This window comes from Juglans microcarpa x Juglans regia, chromosome 1D, assembly GCF_004785595.1.
Source record: "Juglans microcarpa x Juglans regia isolate MS1-56 chromosome 1D, Jm3101_v1.0, whole genome shotgun sequence".
Lineage (NCBI taxonomy): Eukaryota > Viridiplantae > Streptophyta > Magnoliopsida > Fagales > Juglandaceae > Juglans > Juglans microcarpa x Juglans regia.
Window position 1 is genome coordinate 10772850 of NC_054594.1, and position 22715 is coordinate 10795564.

Here is a 22715-nt window from a genome sequence, read left to right on the forward strand (position 1 = left end):
TGAAATTTACTATAATGAATAATTTTACAATCTCTTATGACTAGAGCTGCAACCCGACCAACCCTGTTCACGTGGGTGCTACTCGCCCCGTAGGGGCACCCCTTCCCCGCACCCTACCCCGCATGAGACGAGGAGTGGGGACGGGGGTGATACATTTATTTATAAAAAAACATTACATTTATTTGATTTAAAAATTATTTATAAGTGTAAAAATAATTAAAAATACATTTGTAGATCGAAATTATAAATTTAAATTTTGTAAATATGACTATAATTTAAAAACTATGTAATTTTTAAATTTGTTAGTGCATATTTTGTATAAATTTATAGTATATTACTTTTTAAACTATGTAGTTTTTAAATTTATCAATGCAACCCCGCCCCCGCCCTTGCTAGGGGCCTTAGATGCGGGGCGGGAGGTCCGCCCCTATATTGGCAGAGCGAGGTTGCCCTTCCCACCATGCTGGGGCTCGCTACCCACCCGTAGAAAGAAATTTGGCCCACATATGCAAGTGAATATTAAGATATAATTTAAATAATTAAATTTACCATAGGATAAGTGGTGATTAGTTATTATTCTCCTCTCATATGTCCATCTCTTTTTCACTCTAAACTTTAAAGCTGGAACAAAAATTTTAAGAGATGTTAATTAAAAGAGATCAAAAAAGTTTACGACAGCTGTAGAGAAACAGTGAAAAAGGAGCATAAAAGAAATTACCATAATTTATTAAGAATACAGCCTATACAAAGCAAGCAAAACAGTTTCTCCTCGATCAATCTTCCCCGCACCTATAAACTGCAGCTACAACGTGGAAAACCCGGAGCCGGAGCACCTCTATCCGTGGTTTATACTATTTACAGATAACCATAACATTATTAAGCACCACCGTGCACAAAACCCAAGATATATAACAGCAACAGCCCAACTTTCCCACATCCATCCATGGAGAACTTGCAAAAACTTTGGAACCCCATCCTTCGAACATTGAAGAAGAGAAACCCAACAAACAAACAAGAGAGCAGTAGGAAAGAAAGTAGAATGGTCCCTATGAAATGGAAAAGCAACAGCCAGTAGTATATCCAAAACTTCAGAGATCATGGAAGGACAGCTCCCGCCAAGCTCAAGACAGCATCAGGATCGAAACCTCGGATGGCGTAAATTCAGTCCTAACACATCTGCCCCATCCCCAGATGCACTAGTAGTTGATGATGGGTTCAGTTCGGTCCTGCATAGCCATCCTCTCTGAGACATCAGCCAAAGATTTGAGATTGCACCTGATCAATGCTTGGACGAAGCAACGTGTCTCATCCTCAGTGTTCCCCTCAGGCACATCCACCACAAAGGACTCAATTACCATTGTCCCTGGCCTTCCATCAATAAATATTGGGTGAACAGTCATGATTGACGAGTAGTTCTGCAAATTTCAGAAAGAATTGTAAGCTCTTACTTGTCAGCATAGATATAGCAACATGAGAGGTTTTCTTTCCATGTGGAACATAAAAGATTGCACTCAAATTAACAGTCCAAACAGAGAATCCAAGTGTATATCATATGCACTGGCAGATACTAATGGTCTTCTGTTCTGTTTGTCTCCAGACTATAGAACTGAACATATATCAGTCCTGTACAGCCCTTTTAAGCCATGAATGGTATCCTCCCTCGTGTAAGAAAACAGCCAGATTGAGGGCCTGAGTCATTATTAGCCAAGCTTATGCATAAGAGCAGCTTCTTATTAGGAATAAATTACCTAAACAGAGTTGAAAATTGAAATGGAACAATTTTCTGACCTTTATATACTATTTCCTAGCGTTCAAAATAATTCAGAAAGGAAAGAAAGCAATATAAGGATGGCACCACACACCAGCTCCCATTGCTCTGAGCACCAAATCCAAGCAAACCTATCAAACAGTGGCTAAAAGTAAATTAAACATCAACCCATCTGAAGCAGCTGCCTTCCATTGGGTAACTTTAAGGCATTTCAGGAAGCAAACTTAACATAAATTCAGAAAACCCAACGAGAAACATGGTGCCAAAGACTGTTCTGAACAGTCCGATTTTTTCTTTCTACTCTTTAAGTCAATTTAATATCTATGTCATAATCCACTTGGCGAAAAGGAACTGGGCCAAGAGATCTCCAAGATTAGTGAGCTAAGAAAAGGAACTGGCCGCTCATACAATATAGTTATTGTTATCCAATATACTGTCAGAAGCAACAGGTAAATCCAGCAGATAGTGAGTTAAGAAATAAATATGACTGAATTCATCATGACAAATATATCTTTTAAAAGAGTTAGTATTGGTAGAAAACTAAGTTCCTACAGCAAAACAATCTAAAAACTACAGAACATGTCAATGCACTTGAATGAAGAAGTGTCATTTTTCTTAAATGGAATGGTAAAGTTTGATTTTGCCAAAACCAAATTTGCAACCCAAAGTCATAGTAGCGAATCAATGCCATCACAAATTTATTCACATATAGACCGGCAATGGAATTACAGAAAGAGATCGAGAGTGATACGAAAATAAAAATGACAAGTTGAAAAGAACCTACCATTAGCCTGTGATCGCCACCAACAATTTTGATGCCAAGAATGTGCTCATCATCATCGAGAAATTCTAACCTCTCGGTGCTTGTTGTGGCAGGAAGGCCAGATTTAACATTCACTTCTCTGACACTTCCAATACCAAAATCTTCCTTTACCACACATCTGCTAATGAAGGGCTTGTACTTCTGGGGTTGATCAAATCTCCTCACAAGAGACCACACCTGACGAAAGAAAAATCACATTAGCAACTCGATAAGCTGAAAAAGCACTCACAAAAAGGTAAAAAGTCATTATCCTTTTTCAACTAAATCAATAGTTGAATCTGTTCCTTGCCATGAAAATACAAAAAGACAACAAAATGAAGTTTTGAGTCGAGAATTAGAATAAAAGCGAGTTTAGTAGACTTGGTTTTCCTTCGGTGCAAACTACTATAAAGCCTACCGTTCAATATTGAATCTGTTCCCTTTACGCCATCTTTTTCACCAGCAAATGGGTGAACATGTGAGGGATTAGATAAAGATTCCAGAACTTAGAAAGAAAAGTAAAAACAGTCAAACCCTTCTAAGTTCTCTACTTCAAGAATATAAAACCAATAATTAGCACAAATCTTAACCATTTGAGCCAAAATCAAAGCTTAAAAAACATTCGAATATAGAAATAGTGAAATAGTGAAACCAAGTAGAAAATGAACCAAGAAAAAGTAAACCAAGAAAGAAAACATAAGGAACGGAAAAAAGAAAAAAAGTCCTTCAAAGTCGACCTGAATTACCCAGATCTTCAACGACAACTAACTAAAAACACCTAAAAATACTCACAGTTGAAGAAAGGCAAACTAATCAATCATCAACAGCATCCATTTCAGAAAGAAACCCCAAAGAATCCGATGTGATAATTTGATCGGACGGCTGAGAGTAAACTTACGAGGTGAACAGGCGCCTTGATGTGCTTGACAAGCGCTGAGGTGCACTGGTTCTCCCTGGGCTCGTGCCTGTGGTGCTTCCCTATGTACTGTGCCTCCAACCCGCCATACACCTCAATACCATTCATTTTGAGAATTCGCCCGTTCGCTCGCTCCCTCTCAATCTTTATCTCTTCAAAATATAGCAGAGGATTTCAGAGAGCGAGAGAGAAATACAGAGAAAGATAGACAAACAAACAGACAGACGGACAGAGAAAGATAAAGCTAAGGCTGAAAGCGCTCAGAGGTTTTGGTTAATGGCCGTGAAGAGAAGAACAGAACAACCACCCTCACTTGGATTTTCTTTGGCAGCTTCTCAAAAGTCATTAATTCACCGACACTGTCTTATTTTATATTGTTTGAGAGGCCGTCGCCTTGGTTTCTTATTGGGTCCATTATTGGTCTGTAAAATGTAAACGCTATCTTCCTGCAATTTTTATATTATTTTATTAAAAGTGCGCTCTCTCTCTCTCTCTCTCTCTATATATATATATATATATATATATATTCTGACGTGGCATTATTATGAATGTCTATATTTTTTAAAATCAATTAAAAACAAGTCAAGAATTAAAATATGCAGAATAATTTTTAATAAATAGAATCCGATCCAAGATAGATGGATTGTAACGGTAACGTTGAGGTAATAAAATAGGAGTGGATGAAAACAAAACCTAATATACAACATTAGTCTATTTTGTTTTATTTTATTCTTATTTATCAGCGATGCAAGTGGTTGGGTGTTTTGTGGTCACAGTGTCTTCTGCTCTGTCGTATTTGGTGTAAAGTAGAGTGATTTACGTGACCAGCACTCAAGAGGTGCTAGTGGGTTGGATAAAGTCTAACAAGTTGGGATGACCTTTGGATGATTTTGTCAAACTTAGAAAAAAAAAATGTAAAAATAAAAAAGAAATGTTTTAACTATCAATGTCCAATAAAAATAAAAATAAATTATTTATAAATTAGTATGGATAACGCACTTAGTAGAGAGTATTTACGTGATATAATTTGATTTAAAATATAAATTTTAAATTATGAGTCTTACAAATCAAATCTTATCATTTAAGTAATGTGAATAATATATTTTATACATTGCCTTAATAATAGAATAACTCCAAAAGTAAATTCATAAACTGACGTGGCTTGACGTTGTATGTTAGATTGTAAAATAGATTTAATTTATCATATAAAATCATGTCAGTTTGTGAATTTATTTTTATTAGACATCTTTGTAAACATAGCATTTCTAAAAAGAAATATTAATAAACAATAGATTTTTGAATTTTAAAAACTTTTTGAGATATTAAATTTATTTTATAATAAAATAAATTTTATAATCTGCTCATCCTCATGTATGTGCTGCACTCATAAAATCACAAATTTAGAAATTTTAATAATTTGTCTTCAATTATTATTATATCCAATTATTATTGTCTCTAATATAGTAATAGCTCGTGGGTTTCAATAGGACCAAGTGGACAGAAATTAAATGCATTTGGCCCTTTTTAAATGCGTATCATCCACCGCCCAAAGGAATTTAAAATCGATTGAACGTCATCCATCTACAAAATAACTGGTTGAACACCCACTAAAGAGACCACGTTAGTCCAATTCTATCTAAAGTGGGCCAAGCATTTTTTAAGATTTTATTATCATTTGAAAGCGTTAGGCCTAGTTCATAGATAAACATCCATTCCATAAAAAAAAATATATATATATATATATTTGTTTAATATAATTTTTTTAAAAAATGGGAAATAATCAAAATACCAAGGACTTGACATTAATTTTTCAAAATTTCGTTAAGAGATATGATATTTGTAGACATGTAAGTCACACGTATTTCCTTTAAAAAAATAGATAAATGAAAATTTTATTTTTTTAAATGGTAGAATACATTTTTTTCAAAGAGAATACACGAGACTTATACATCTTAAAATTATATCTAACATTACTCTAATATATAATATTTATTCTCATAAAATAGTAGTTGTATGGTTACGGATGATCTATGAACTCATCCCAATATTTCTCACTCAACTTGCCCATGTTGTTCCCACTTTGTGCGCCACAGACACCACATTACAATCACCATAATGCATATTAATACGATGAAAATAAAGCGTGAAATGAACCAATGGTCCAAGTCCATTTTCCTTGGCTTGCCCAAAGGGGACCTGCCAAAATAGACAATTTGTTGTGGTCCATCTAATGTACCAAGTGGCAAGTGGAGAAAACCAAATAGGAGTTTTGAAGGCAAATTGAGATGGTGATTCGGATTCAAAACAAAGATAAATAGGGATAGGTATCATTATAAGAGATGAAGAAAGTGAAATCATGGCTGCATTTTGTTCACAAAAGAAACATGTTACTCAGCCAGTTTTGATAAAATAATGCTATGCGCTTTGGAGGGCTTTAATCATTGTTTAACCATTATAATTTTTCTATACTTTCAAATAAAAGATAAAAAACAATTGAGATTTTTCAAGTCTTAAAATAAAAATTATATTCTAACAATATTTTAACTTTATAATATCTTTATTTAACTTTTTCTCTTTCATTTCTCAAAATTCTTAAAACATCTTAACTTGTCATTTCACTACTGTTAACAAATTATTTTACTACTATTTATAAATGTTTCATCTGAACTCCATACGAGGCGTTAGACTGTATTTTTTTAAAAATTTTTAGAAGAGTTGTTTAATTACAATGAAGTAGATTCAGGCCCCGTTTGATTGTTGGACTGCACTGAGATCAACTCAGTTCAGTTTAATTTTAAGCTGAGTTTAACATTTAAACACACAATTTTCAAACCACTAAACTCATTTCAACTCAAAACATTTTTACATGTGGGACACACAATCTTTTTCAACTCAACATCTCTTTACTTGCGGGACCCACAACCTTTTTTAAATTTCCATAAATATATCTAAACTCATTTTAACATCCAGACACATCTATACTTATCTGAAGTGGGTCTCACAAAATTTATTGCATCATCTCAATTCATTTCAACTCAACTCAACATTCAAATGCAGCTTCAGTTTCTATAGGACTGGCCTATTGCATTTATGTTATTGGATTTTGATATGTACTACAATATTGCATCATAGGATCGTTTGATTGGAGCTCTAGTTATATATATATATATATATATATATATATACACACACACACACAAAGAAACATCAATTTTTGAGTGTTTTAGAAAGAAAAACTCTCCATTCTCTCTAAAAAACTCAAATTTCTTCGAGTATTTTTGTCGGAAAAGAGGGAAGATAGATGCTCCACCGCAAATCAGTTCATCTGATACCGTATTTTCTACTATGTTATTGTTTTTCCTAATCGATGATATTGAAAAAGAGAATACGAATCTCTCTAAGAAATATATCAAGACAACAAGCTGCAATGCACCCACAGCTTCCACCACTTTCAACGGTGGTTTCATAGTTTGCATGACTATGCGAACTATTAAAAACCATTTTTTAAGACGACATCCTCTTTGTACGGCATGGGTGGGGACCAAGAAATTGGCCTCAAAACTTCTTCTTTTTTTTTTTTTTTTTTACTTTTTTCCTTCCACATTTGTACTGTGGTAATTGTATGGAACGTTTGTTGGGGAACCTACCTCCTTCACATGTATAATCTTTTTGTTATTTGAATAAAAACTTGCTTGCTTAGAATATATATAATATATATACACACACAAAGACACGTGATTGTTTCTGCTCACGGGGTCTACACATTAATGGTGAGAGTGTGGAAAGGGATTAATTTGGAAGAGATGAGGCTGCTAAACTGACTAAAGTGGGGGCGTCTACCATGTGAAGACACAGCAACACGTGAGACTCATACGCCTATCTATTCAAAGGGATGTTTGCCTTTTTTGGAAGATCAGTGGCCTAAGGACTGCTGGTGAGCCACTTGTCTTGTAGGTGATCTGTGATCACAAAGTTAAGTTAAAAGAAAGTGTATTACTTCTCGCCTAAGGTCTGCCCAAGTGGCAGAGCATAAGTCATAAAAAAAAAAAGAAAAAAAAAGAAAAAGAGATTTAATTATAATTACTAAATAAACGTAACCATAAATGCTCCAATGTTCAAAATATATATTTCAATACAAAGTAATATATATTTACATCAACCATAAGAGAAATCGAAGATAATCTATTTGAAAGTTTGAAAGATGTGCAAAATAATGTATCTTTGGCTTTGGTTATGTCATGCATACAGGAGAAGTGCTATTCATAGTTCATTTTAATCATCGTTCTCAAATGAATAAAAAATTATTTATCTATACAAGTGTTATCAAATGATCATTAGAAAATTATTTATCATCACGTACTTATTTTTCAATCATGCATTTGATACTACATAAGAGAATGATGAGAAGATGCTAATTAAGACGATGATAAATAACATTTTTTTTTAAAATAAATTAACGGTTGAAAGAAAATTTTATAATTTTCCATCAAAATCCCTAAAAAATGGGATGGGCAAATAAATTAGAAACAGATAAATGAGAGAGAGATATCTAGCCTTGTCTGGTTCTGGTCATTTACTTGGTCTACCACACATCTAATTTTTTATTCCAAGTTTATCTATTGGTATAGTACTACGGCTAAGTTAAGCTCTAATAATGGAACTGGGGTGTCAAAAGACAGTACCATAAAAACTAGTGATATCAAAAGACATAGTACTAAAATTATGATTTTGTCTATTGAGTTCTACTACTTACAACTTGATATGTAATTACACCACTTACAACTTGCGCGTGCATGCCCGCCCACACACACACATATATATTCTAATATATGGTTTATGTTTTAGCTTCTTTCTCTTGAAAAACATGCTGTTGTAGCTGATTTAAACTTGATAGATATATGCCAATGTGCGATCCATGTTAATTTCTATCATCACATGGTTTCCGTGGACTGTCCAATCCACAAAACAAAATAGAACCTGATCAGTCAAAAAGGCATGCATATAATATGTACGTTTTAGATTCTTTCTGCAAAACTTTGTATGTGTGGGAGGGTTGGGTTAGGTTCAAGTGATGGACGGTGATCACTAATGGTGAATGAAGTTGCCAGAGGGACCACTCCTCGTGTCTTTTGTCGTAGCTAGTGGACTCATATCAGGCTTATACTTTGCCCTTGTGCCATGTTCAATGTTCCTATTTATCTCTATCTATATCTATGCATATATCCTCTCTATTGAGAAAGCCATTTGCATGTGAGGGGATCAAAGCAAATAGTGATTATAATTAGGGCAAGACTTAAAGGAAGTTCAACTTGATCAGAACAAATATTGTTTGTACTCAGGCAACAAACAAAAACCACCCACTTGATCTGTGAAACATGTAATACATATGTGTATCGAATAAGACACTTAATATTCAAAGAAAAAGTTGATGGCTAAATTCGACCGCCCTTGGTGGCCGCCATAGTATTTGACCACCAGAGAATGACCAAGATCAAGCGCGTGTCCTGATGCATGGCTAGTCAACAGCTACTCAAATCGAGTCATCCTTGGTGGTCGAAATAGATCCGGCCACCCATAATGGCCACCTTGTGGTATTGCTGACTACCACGAAGTGGAAAGTCTTTTTTAATCTTTAAATATAGTTTAGGATGGTCGGCATATATTTTAACTTTTTAATATTTTTTAAACATTTTAGAAACTTCTACTATACATGTGTTTTTTGTTTGAAAATAAAAAACTTTCTATCACTTCAAAACTAGGGGTATAACCGGTCCGGTCTGATTTTGGACAAAATTTAGGACTGAACCAATATGCATTAGTTTTGCATTTTCGAAAACCGATTATGCACATATTATCCTCCTAGACCGGTACCTTCGATTTTATCAGTTTGGTCCGGTTTTAATAAAATGCAAATTTGTTAGGCCAGAAAATTCTATTAATATATATATTATTTTTAAACCATATAATCAAATAAAATTTCATGTTTAAGATTAAAATTTTATGTTATAAATTATAATAACATTATCTTATATATAATTATAATTTATATTATTATTATTATATATATTATATATAAAATAGCGAATCGGTCTGGTCTGGTCCGATCTTAAAAAGTATAGAACCAAAACTGGATCAATACCGGCTAGTTTTAAAATTAAGAGAACTGATCTCAGACCGGACCAGTCTAAAACTAAACCGATTCCATCGATTCGGGTTAATTCGGTCCGATTTTTCAATTTTTAAGTTAAATTTTACACTCTAGTCAAAACCCGAACTTTAAATTGGGAATTTGATTTTGTATTGCCAAAACTTAAATTTACTGAATTTCAAAGTTAGGTTATGATTGGACACATCTTCAGAAGAGCGTCTGCAAATCCTAATCGTGTGATGGACCCATTTCTAAGGGGGAAAGTTGTACCATGTTTCACTCTCTCTCTCTCCTATCCTCCTTAGTTTCCTTGTTTTATATATATACAAGTGGTCCAATTAGATTCTTGAATGGACAAGACATTAGTGGCTTAAATGTGGGAATATATATCACGGTGAATTGCAATTGGACAATCCAAAAAAGTAGGAGGGAAATCTCTATCTCATAGCTATCCACAACTTCTAGCCACTTGTCAACCTCCAATTTGCAGCAAACTTATAGGGATTGCAACATTATTGGATATTTTTTTACCAAAAAGAAAATTCTGATCATCAGTCCTATCATGGAGTTTGGTACTTTGAAAAATAATCTTCACTTTTCTATCTTAAGCATAAGATTTCATTCATGGTTCCTGCTCTTAAGTTAGAGGTTTAGCAACTAGCAGCCCAACCTAGCTAGCTACACTACTTTATTAGGAATATCTTCAGCTTGGTGGTGTTTTATCTAAGAAAAGACAAATACGAGTCTGAAAAAAACAAAAAGTAAGATGCTTCTTGTCTTCCTCCAATATTGCTGATCATAAGCAATAAAACCTATTACAAAGGAAAAATGTGCATATACATCTGTTGGTCTATATATAATTACTCAAACAACATGCATAGGGACCAAAATATTGCATTATATAAATTAGAATAAAAAAATAAACAGTTCTAATTTGAACATAAAAAAAAAAAATCCGTAAAGAGTAACACTTTTATCTTTTTTCACTTTGGTTAGCTACTTTACTTATTTTTCCTTTCCATTTAGATTGCTTAATTTGGGTTAATTCCAATTGTAATCAGGATAATATAATCTTTTTTATTTATTAAAGATTATGGGGACGATGTCTCATGAATGGATAAATCATACGTCACTATAAGAAAATTGCTTATTTGTGACCAGCTATTTCTTACTAAATTGAGTTTGTTTTCATCGTAAATAGTCATTCTCGTCGCAAATAATCCGTCACAAATGTTCATTTTTCTTGTAGTGCGTGAAAGTGCTTTTGGTAACATATAAACTCGAGCAATATTGTTCACATATGACACCACTTAAAAATTTGTGATATTCACACAAATATACACGTACTGAAAATGACAAGTCTTAAGGTAAAGAACAATATTTCTCAGATAAACTTAATGTTTTTTTTTTTTTTTTTTTTTGAAATCAGATTAACTTAAACCTTATCTTTTTGCATGACCACATTGAAAATAAACAAATAAAGGTTGCTTTTGCATGGGTAGAGACAAATTTGCAAAAGCAATAATAGGGCTTCTAGCAAGAGAGTTGAATAGGGAACCGTTGCGGAAAAAAAGTTGTGGTACTGCAATGTAACAACCATACATGTATGCCATATTTATTGAAGCTTATCAACTTCAACAAAGGCAGCTTGGACCCCTTCGCGAGAAATTTAACCCACTTTTGTGGCGTTTAACCACCTCACAAACAAGAAGCTAGCTAGGTCACATCAAGGGTGCATGCAAAAGAGCGACGTGTCATTTTGTAATAGGGTCATCTCACTCATCGGTCGGCAAACTTTGTGGTCAAGCATAGATATGGATATCACGTAAAACTTAGCTATCAAGGAACTCTTTCATTAATTTCGACTTTGTGCAAGAACCAAAAAGAGGATGGCCTGCCGGATGGGACGAGACTCTTGTTATTTCATGACGTTGTTTATTGGACGGTTCTGTTGGATAAGGTGTTTCTTTTCTAGGTCAAAAGTGATCTATCATGTTTTCTTGTAATTAGAATCAAAGAGTTTAAGGAAAAAGGCATATACTGTTTGGAATCCGAAAAAAATATGTTGCATATATGTGGTTTTTTGTATATATTAATGGGACTTTTCATACGCCCGACTGATCCAAAATCATGGCGAGCAATATGACATATTTGAAATAACTTTATAGATCGGTAATTTAAATGAAAAGTCACTTAAAATACGACTAATATATTTAAAAATAATGACGGAATTACTTGTTCATGATATATCTCACCTAACCATTGCTGAGATGAGAAAGATTAGAAAGGAGGGCAAGGGAAATCTAGTAATAAGATTTTGGAAATGGAATACAAAGTTGTCGGGGAAATACCCATAAAGAAAAGTCAGATGCGGCATGAACGTCTTCATTTTATCGCCTGATGCAGTACTGCCGGGCTAGGCAGCCAGCCAAGTATATGGGCTTCCCAACCTCGCCGTACTGTCATGGGCAAACAAACAAACACATAGCATGGGTAGAGACTAAAATGCAATGGTCCTTAAAGTTTAAACACAAGACTTAACAATGCCCCCGTCCAACTCCTTAAAACAGGCATGAGTAATTGGTTAGTGAGTTTTTTTTTTTTTTAGAGTTCTTGGAAAACAAAAGTAATTTTGAGATATATTTGTATTGATTTTTGTGAAATTAATTAAGTAGAATTAAAAATTTTTTTGGAGAAATTTTTTTGTTAAATACTAAGTTGGTCCACGGGGTTTATCTTAAAATTTAATTGCTGATCCCTATACTTTTTAATTGAACATATTACTCATGGTGGTTTTAAGAGTAATCAAATTAATTTTTTTTTTAATTTCTATTAGGAAATAATTAGGCATGCTAACGTGACATGTCATATGTCAAAAGTCTGATAATAATTTAAATAATTAAAGCAAAGAGAACAATGTAATAATAAATGAGTTTACATTATAAAATACAATAAACTAAGATTTAAAAAAAAATAAATATAAATTATTAAAATTAAAAAGTACCAAAATATTAAGTTAAAAAAAATTAAAAATTGTGGGTGGCAAATGGAGACTAAGCGCATTAGCATCAGCTTGCCCATCCCATTAGCCAAAGTTTGCCTAATATCACACTTTTTGCCTATTAGCTATCACACTCAAAACCTAATTCTACATTGAATTATCCATCGAAACTTTATATCATAATAAAATACTATTAATTCCTGACTTTTTTATTATTTTTTATCTAATTTATTTTTTATCAAAAATATTGCAGATCTATCGGTCATATTTTAATTTTTAATCAGATAAAATATATATTATGTTAATCCTTATAATTTATAACTTGCAATTTTTTTTGATGATTTTATATTTAATAGGTTATCTCATTCATTCTAATTAAATTATTTCTTCTATTTATATTTTCAATAGTTCGGTTAGATGAAATAATCATATTTTCAATGCCAGTGCTCGGACCGCCCAAATTTGACCGTCCTCTGCCATCAATAGGGTAGCCCAAATAGGCAGCCCAGATTAAGTCTCTAAAGGGTTAAAATAGCGTTGATCATTCTAAGAATGGTCATCTCAAGGCCGCCCCATGGTGACCCAATTTATTTGCAGTAAAAGGAGAGGCCTTCGTCTATTTACTCTCCAAATACATTTATTTTTAAAAATAAATTTATATGAGAAATTATTTAACCACAAAAAATTTTATAAAAATAAATTCACAAATTGATATGAATTTATATGAAACGATATAAAGTTATTTTTATTATAAAATAGATTTAACGTATTATATCAAAACAAGTCAATTTATATGTTTATTTTTATGAAATCTTTTATGGTTGTCGAAGTAATTCTCAACTTATAATATTAATATTGCATAATCTAATTCCTAAATTTAGGCAGATTAGTGAGTGATTTTTTTATTTATTTCTTATAGTTCGTTAAATGCATGTTTGAGATTGCGGTGGAAAATATAATATAACTTATAGGTTAAGTAATAAGTTATACTATTAAAAAAATTATTTACTGTTTGGTAACCGCATGTTTAAACATTAAAACACTTTCAAACATGTTACATTTGTTTGGAATTAAATTAAAAATGTGTGCTTTATGAGATAGAAATGAAGATTATTTGATTTTTTTTAAAGATTATGACCATATTCTTTAAAGTTTAAAAATTGTAATTATTTGAAAGTTGTATGAGAATTTTTGCCTATTTAAAATCTTTTTAAAATTTAAATTACGTTTCATATTATCCGAAAAATCGAGTTTGAGGAAAAGCATCAAAATTGTAACCATATGTTTAAAGTACATTTCGTATTATCCAAACATGTTACATTTTTTTGGAAACAAATTAAAAAAAATCCTTTATGAGATAGAAATGAAGATTATTTGATTTTGTTTTTAAAGATTATGACCATATCCTTTAAAGTTTAAAAATTGTAATTATTTAAAAATTGTATGGGTATTTTCGCCCATTGAAAATCTTTTTAAAATTCGTATTACGTTTCATATTATCTGAAAAATCGCGGTTGAGGAAAAGCATAAAAAATGTAACCATATGTTTAAAGTACGCTCCTCAAACGTACTTTTTAGCTTATTTAAGATTAAAAAGTACTTTAATATGTAACACCAAAACAAATTAATCTTTCTATAAAGAGCTTCTAATGCTATTTAAACACTTTTTAAGACTCCTAACGTAATTCCAAACAGACCCTAAAACTTTTGTTGAGGTATATTTTGTCTTAGGTTTTTTTGAAAGTGTGTATGTAAAAGTAAAAAAATATTTGGAAAATTATGAATTAAATACTAAATTGATCTCTATGGTTGTCTTAAAAGTAAGTTTGGTTGTCTTAAAAGTAAATTTTTCCCAATACTTTTCATTTGAGCCTTTTTTCTTTGATATGATTGTAAGATTGATATACTTTACCTATCGGTCAAACTTTTCTTAGTAAGTAGTTAGACATGCTAATGGAGGAATGCTATACATTAATCACTATTTAATTTATTTCATCTTATCTCATTTCATCTCAACTAGTCAATTACACATTTCTTAAACTTTCAAATAAAATATAATAAATAATTCAAATTTTTTAAATTTCAAAATAAAATAATATTAAAAAAATTATTCTAATAATATTTTAATTTTACAATATTTTTCTTTAATTTTCATCTTAACTCATCTCATCTCAACTCATTATTCGAACCTGGCCTAAGAGCATTAGTATCAGCTTGTCCATCTCATTAACCAAAGTTTGCCTAAAATCACGCTTTTTGCCTTTTGTCTATCACACTCAAAACCTAATTATACATTAGATTATTCATCGAAACTCTATATAATAATAAAGTATTATTAATTCTTTGACTTTTTTATTATTATTTTTTACCTAATTTATTTTCATCAAATATTGTAGATCTGCCGATCATATTTTAATTTTTAATAAGATAAAATATATTTTGTGTTAATTCTCAGAGTTTATAATATGCACTTTTTTTATGATTTTATATTTCATAACATAACGGTTACTTCGTTCATTCTAATTAAATTTTTATTTTTATTTATATTTTCAATGGTTTGGTTAGATGAAATAATCATATTTTCATTGGTTCGGCTGGATGGAATAATTAAGACTTTATTTAAATTATTCTTGATGGGGAGATGAAAAAGTAGGGTAAGGTTGAACGAAATGATCATAAAAAATTAAATAATCCTGCTACAGTATTAATACCTAATGAAATCTATAATTTGCTTGGTGAAAAAGCAATAATAAAATATAACTTAGCTAAGTAACAATGTCTTACATATTGTTAAAATATTGCTAACTACTTGTTACAGTCGCTGTTTGTGTTTTTTTTCCTCCAAGGTTAAAAATGGATCTATATCTTTCTAAGATGTAATCCATTATTTTCCAATGTTTTTTAATTTCTGTCATGTCTTGTTTTTAGAAAAAGAAAAAGAAAAAAAACACAGTCTCTTGGACTTTCGTCCGTAGAGTGTGTCTTCAATTCCGTCTTAAATTGGGTGTGGCGTTTTCTCAACTCTTTCTTAGACAGAGTGTGGTTTAGTCTACTCCACCTTAGACAGAGTATAAGGTTTGATTAACTTTATTTTGGGCAGAGTTATGCTATTTTTTAGACTTTAGATCTGTAGACGTTTGCAATACTGGACTAGACCATGTCAGTCACGGGTGTTTACTAGGGAGCTATTAATGTTGTAGTTGGCTTGTAATGTATGTTTCAGGTTCAGTTTGTAACGTTCGTTATTAATTAATGAAATATGTTTTTTCTCAAAAAAAAAAAAAAAAAAAAAAAGCTAATGGGATGCGAGTGCTCGGACCTCCCAAATTTGACCATCTTCTGCCATCAATAGGGTAGCCCAAATTGAGTATCTATGGGCAGCCCTCACCAATCTCCCATTAGCCAACCCAGAACAAGTTTTTAAGATATGGTTTGGATAATGAGTCAAGATAATATGAGTTAAAATGATTTGTAAATAGTATTGAGATGATTTATGAATAGTAATGAAATGATTTGAGTTAAAATAGTTTATAAAATTTTAGGAAATGAGAGAGAAGAAATTGAATAAAAATATTATAAAGTAAAAATATTGTTAAAATGTAGTTTTTAATATTATTTTCATTTTAAGATAGGGGTGCTACTTGCCCCCTGTGAGGCAGGGTAGCCCTGTCCCTGCCCCCCCTTCCTCATATGGGCGGGGATTGGTGGTTCCCCCCCGCCCCCTGTAAACTTGCCCTCGCAAATGGGTGGCCGGGTACCTCATCTGGATATCAAGATGCGGGAGCAGACACCTCATCTGTCCAAAAGGACCAAAAGCAAGTTTCTAGGCCCAAAATGGCATAAAAACACAAGTCAATGACAAAACAACGCTATTTTGATGAATGGGGTATTTTTTTTTATAAATTTATATTATACGCATATTATATTATATAAATATATATTATATATATATATATGCGGAGGAAGGGCGGGGGTTGAGCCTATCCCGCCCCCGTTGGGGGCACCAGATAAGGATGAGAGTACGCCCCGCCCATGTGGGGGCGAGGTAGTGGGGTGCGAGGCCCCCGCTCTCCACCCCTATTTTTTTATTTGAAATAATCGAATTATTTTTTGTGTTTTATTTAGAAGTTTGAGAAATGATTTGACCACAAAAATATCTCACAAAAATAAATTTCTAAATTGATGTGGTATATTAAATTGTGAAGTTACTTATATTATAAAATAGATTTAAAGTATCATATGAAAGCATGCTAGTTTTTATGTTTACTTTTGTGAGATCTTTTATGACCTTAGCAACACTTCTCAACTTATAATATTAATATTGCACGATCTAATCTCTAAATTGCAGGATTAGTGAGTGATTTGTTTATTTATTTCTTAGCATTAAAAATTTTATTGAGTAATATTTTGTCTTAGGTTTGTGAAAGTGCATGTGAATGTAAAAGTAAAAAAGTATTTGTTAAAACTATGAATTAAAATCAAATTGTTCCCAAAACTTTTCAATTGTGCCTTTTTTATTTGATGTGATATTCTAATGTGATATTCTACATGTAAATGAAGTAGAAAAGTTCTGTTTTAAAAAGTAAATATATTGTAATTTGACTTCAAAGCAATTAATCACCTAATCTAATTTTGTATTTAACCCTAGATATTTTTTTGGCATGTGTTATGTTTTTGTGTTTGTGGAAACGGATAGGTAAGAGTCTAGAAAAGTTGTTTGGACAAAGACATTTTGAAAATTTTCTTTTTAGTGCATATGTGATTTTTTTTCCCAAGAATTTTGTAGCAACCCTTTGTGCTTTTACTCTCTATAATTTATCTTAGAAATAACCCTTTTGCTATGACAACCATGAGATTTGCCCTCTCCTTTATTAAATAGAAAATATTAGTATGACTCCCAAATAAGTCCACTCATATGTTTTAAATTTTTTTTTTTTCTTAATAGTTAAGGAAGTGACTATTATTGAGTTTATATTTTATATTTTTATTTTTTTTAAGCTAAAATCATCATTCATATTAGAGGAATTCTATGCATCAACCACTATTTACTTTCACACCCTACACTTATAGGCTTTTTTTAATAGGGTGTGAGGGTATTTTTCATATGGTGTGGATGTGTTTTTTATAGGTTGTGAAGTGTGGGGTGGTGAATAGTGACTGATGAGAAGAATTTTCTTCATATTAATCATTAATATGGCCTTCAACCATTACAATAGGTCTTATGCAATCAACAATACAATCAATATCTATAAGTTCCTGATCTAAATCAATTACTATCATTACTAAGTGATGTGAAACACCATTAAGTTCTCTCTTCACATGTGGTATAGTTCACTTTGCATTACTCAACAGTCGGTTGATGTCTGATACAAGACAATATAGGTTCCTAACAATGGGTTCCTGCATCCAAATGGCTGTAACTACTTGACTTGAATAACCCTGAAGAATTAGAGAATCGAGACCCAATTCTTGACAAAATAGGACTGCAGTAGTAGGCCTCGTGCTTCTACAATTACTAGATCAGTACAATAGAGCTTTGGTTGCATCAAACTTGCCACCACAGAACCAGAATCATCTCTTAACACTACTCTAATGCCAGTCTTATTATGATCAATCCTTATTGCCACGTCCCGATTAACTTTGACCTAAGTGGATAGAGGAGCTTCCCAATGAAAGTGCACCATATTGATTATTATTTCCTGCCATTGATTTCTTTGGCCTTGCATTGTTAAAGTTCTCAAAGGCTTTGATAGCTTTCCCATAAAATCAAAGAAGGGGGTTGGAAAAGACCATCATGATGAAATGTGTTTCTTCTAAACCATATGAATCAAGTCAGGATGGCAAAAAAGACCTAGTCTTGTTGACAGTCTATCTAGTAGTTGCTCAAACACACTTAAGAAGCTAGTTGATGTAATGTTGGCCTTTTGAATAGCTCTTGAACATAGCATCCACACATCTCTTGCTGATGGGCATGTTCATAAGATATGATCATGAGTTTCATCTTCCAATAGACAGATAGGGCATCTGGACACAGAGATAACTTTCCTTTTACATAAGTTCTCTCTAGTAGGCAGTGTATCAGTGCAAGCACTCCATAGGAACCACTTTACAATGTTAGTTGTTTGCAATGACCATAGTCTTTTCCATAAAACCCCTTGGGCCCCAGTAGTGGAAGATTCTCCAATAGCCCTTGTTAGGAGTTGTCTATGCGAGTGATAAGTACTCCTAACAGAGAAATGTCCAGTAGTTGTTCCCCTCCATATCTGTTTGTCGACAGTAGGCATTATGCATACAAGCAGCTGTAATATCTCATTTGTCTTCCTTATTAAAAATAGCTTGAATTAACTCTATGTTCCACCACCCCGAATGAGTATCAACAAGGTCAGCAACCACTGCATTTTCATGAAGCATAGACACTAGAGATTGGATTTTGCATGAGAAATCTCTGTTTAACCACTTGTCCTTTCATATTTTGATCTAATTGTCATTCCATACTCTCCGTATGATGCCTTCATCTAATAAAGGAATAGACTGAAATCTGCTTCTCCACATGTATGAAAGCCTTGGACCAAATTCAGCTTGCAAAAGGGATGTGTTTGGAAAATGTGAGGCCTTGAATATCTTGATAGGAAGAGAATCAGAAAACATCAAAATCCTCCAAGCCTGCTTGGCTAAGAGGGCAAGGTTAAAATTGTGCAAATCTCGAAAACCCAAGCCCCCACATGTTTCACTGCACTCAAAGATTCCCAACTTTTTCAATGAATCTTGGGCTTGTTCTCCTGATGACCCCACCAATACTTGGCAAAACAAGAGTGCAACTTGTGGCATAATGTCTTTGGAAGCAAGAAAACACTCATCTTGTAAGTTGGCGTTGCCTGCAACACGATTTTGATAAGTATTTCGTTCCCAACATTGGAAAGAAACTTGTCGTTCTAATTGCCCAACCTCATACCCACCCTCTCTACTGTACCCTTGAAAGCCCTTAATCCGGATTTACCCACAATTGTGAGGCCTTAATCTTCCTATAGACCTGCCACCTCTAGAATGGATGTTTATGTTGCTGCCTTGGTGTTTCTGCTAAAAAACAGTGAAGTTTTTTCCTTGTTAAGTTTCTGTTCAGATGTAGCTTCACAAACACTAAGCATTTGTTTTAAGTTGGCCCATTCCTACAATGTTAGCTTGACAAAAGAGAAGACTATCAGCTGCTAAAAACATATGTTTAATATGATCTGGCCTCTTGCTATTGGAACCCTGGTTAACATTCTTTGTTGTTCTGTGGCATACAATTGAGAGCTCAAAGCTTAAACACATAGTATAAAGAGGTAAGGTGACAAAGGACAACCTTGTCTCAAACCCCTTTGTGGTTTAAAATGTTGTTGAGGAATGCCTTTCACCAAAGTTGGAAATAAAGAGGTAGAAATACAAGATAAAATCAAATCAATCCACTTGGCATCAAAACTCAGCTTAGTCAAAATAGCTTGTATTGAACCCCATTCCACCCTATCATATGCCTTGCTCATGTCTAGTTTTAAAACCATATACCCTTTATTCCCATAGAGATGTGTATTTATAGTGTGAACAGTTTCTTAGGCATCCAAGATGTTGTTTGTGATTTGTCTAACAAACACAAAAGCACATTGGTTTGGCGAAATGAGTGAGGGCAAGATGGACTTCAGTCTGTTGGTTATCATATTGGTAATGATCTTATATAAAACATTACATAGGCTGATTAGTTGATATTCAGAAACACTTCTTGGACTTTTAGATTTCGGAATTAGAACCAAATAAGTAAAGTTGACGGCTTCAATATTAGCATTAGAGTTTAGGAAAGATAGTACAACATGACAAACCTCACTACCCACTACATCCCAATGATCCTAAGAAAAGCGAGAACCATATCCATCTGGACCAGGTGCTTTATATGGTCCCATTTGAAAAAAGTAACTCTGGATTCTTCTTCTATGAAGGCCTGGAGTAAAGCTTCATTCATTTCATCAGAAACTTTAGGAGTGAGATTGTTTAAATAGACATCAATTTGAGATGGTTTAGAAGAAGCAAATAGATTTTGATAAAATTGAGTAAAAGCAAGGCCTATCCCAGTAGCAATATTGTATTGGCCTCCATTATTATATACACCTAAAGAATCTTGTTTCTTTTCTGTCTTTGACTTGCACACAAATGAAAAAACTTGGTGTTCCTATCCCCGTTCCGTAACCAATGTGCTTTGGCCCTATGCTTCCATTTCAGGTACATGTTTTCTTGAAGAGTGCTAATATCTTTCTGAAGTTTACTTACATCTGGTTTTGAAGATGCTGCAAGATTATTTTAGACATTTTCTAACTAAATGAGCTTCTCTCTCAGATGGTGATCAGAGACTGGATCTTTACTTCGAACCCATCTATTTATAAATTTCATACACCAATCAAGTTTTGCTGACAAGTAGCAAGATTATCCGAAAAAAAATTGTCTGCAACTAAGTATCTTTAATAGTCTCACCATAGTCCAGAAGATCATCTGGCCTCATATCTACATGATCTATTTATAGAAAATGGGGATCTATTCCTTTGTGCTATGGACAGTAGAATAGGATAATGATTAGAGGTTGATGTGCTTAATTTCTATGCAAGTTTTGTCATACTTTTACTCTTAATTTTATAATAGTTTCTGTTTAATTTTCTTATTTGTTAGAGTTTTTAGTTATTTTATTTATCTTTGTTTAGGAATAAATAAATTGAAGGAGTCATCAAGAGAATATGAAACGTTCATTTTTCAAAATTTTAGAAGTACCCTTCAGTATTTGGAGGATAACTTTTTCTAGACAATGCCAATAATGACAATTTTGGTGTCTACAGAAAGCCAAGAGAAAAACCTAGAACTTTTGTGTTAAAACCTTAGTCGAAAATGAACATATAGAAGGAGTAAACAGTGAATCAAATCAAAAGTCGCAAAACTGTCGAATTCCTGAAATACCCTTCAATCTTTGGTGCATAACCTCTTCTACTAAACTCCAATGAGGGCAATCTCAGTGGCTACGAAAATCTGAGATAAAACCCTACAACTTTCGTGTTTAAACAAAAGCCAAATACGAACATATTTAGAGAGGAAACAATGCATCAAACAGGAGGATGAAAATCTGTGGAATTGGAGTTCATCAACTATTAAGATTCTCGATCTACATACAGTTTCCTTCTTAACTCTTTTATCTTCACTTTGTATATTTTTTATTATGAATTTCAAAATTATTATGGTTTATTCTTATTCTATTATGAACTAATTTCTATTGCTAAGGCTACGATGTAGCCTCTCCATGACAACCCCGAATTTTATTTCCATGTGATCATAATTTTATCATTCATTTTAATTATACATCATTGAATTTAATGCTTTCAATTATCTGGCCAATAGTTGAATGATTTGTTGTGCATGTTAATTCGAGAGATGATGCATGTAGTTTAGCTTCGAATGATGTATGCCATGAATTGAATGAAAGACAGGAATGTGCCAACGTGATTTGTGCGGCTTTTATGTAAAATATTATTAATCTTAATGTGCTTAAATGCTTTTAAATTCGCATAGACATATCGCGGGTTATGGTATGTTGAGTAATTCTAATTCTACTCAAGAGAGGGTCTTAGATAAGTTACAATATTTCACCATAAAATAGGATGATAATTGATTGATTGTATGGTTAGGATTTGAGATTGGATTGGTTAGGTGAGTCGGATGCCTTAGTGTTTTCTTATTGGGTGAAATCTTCTTCTTTTCAAATGTTTGGTCAATTCTTCATTTGTTGTTTTAATTTAATTTGTTGCTTTTTTCAAATTCAAAATCCACCACTTTTCTTAATTTTCAAATAACTTAGAATTAGAATAATTTCATTAGTTAATAGGTAAATAGTCCTTGTGGGTTCAACATCTTTCTTTATCACTATATTACTTGGTACAATTTCGTGCACTTGTGAAACTTCACTACAAGTTTTTGGCGCCGTTGCTTCTCTGAATATGTTCTTTTTTGCCAAGGCTTTAATACAAAAGTTCTATAATTTTCTCTTGACTTTCTGTAGACTCCGAAAATTTCCAT

General features: G+C 32.8%; 1 protein-coding gene across 1 annotated transcript; it reads right to left on the minus strand.

Annotated features, from left to right (window-relative positions):
- Positions 1–707: 707 nt before the first annotated feature.
- On the minus strand, positions 708–3929 carry LOC121264872 (abscisic acid receptor PYL9-like). Its single transcript, XM_041168205.1, has 3 exons — positions 3469–3929; positions 2553–2768; positions 708–1415 (listed from the first exon to the last, which is right to left on the minus strand). The coding sequence occupies exons 1-3, from the start codon at positions 3592–3594 to the stop codon at positions 1197–1199; spliced, it is 561 nt and encodes a 186-aa protein (XP_041024139.1). The 5' UTR covers positions 3595–3929; the 3' UTR covers positions 708–1196.
- Positions 3930–22715: the final 18786 nt, after the last annotated feature.

Bases quoted from the DNA above. Each gene is read 5' to 3' on its own strand.
- LOC121264872 (XM_041168205.1), bottom strand. From the start codon at position 3,594: ATGAATGGTATTGAGGTGTATGGCGGGTTGGAGGCACAGTACATAGGG. The intron at 2,769-3,468 runs GTAAGTTTACTC...TTCTTTCGTCAG, and splicing joins TCAAGGCGCCTGTTCACCTC to GTGTGGTCTCTTGTGAGGAG. The intron at 1,416-2,552 runs GTAGGTTCTTTT...TGAAATTTGCAG, and splicing joins GTGGCGATCACAGGCTAATG to AACTACTCGTCAATCATGAC.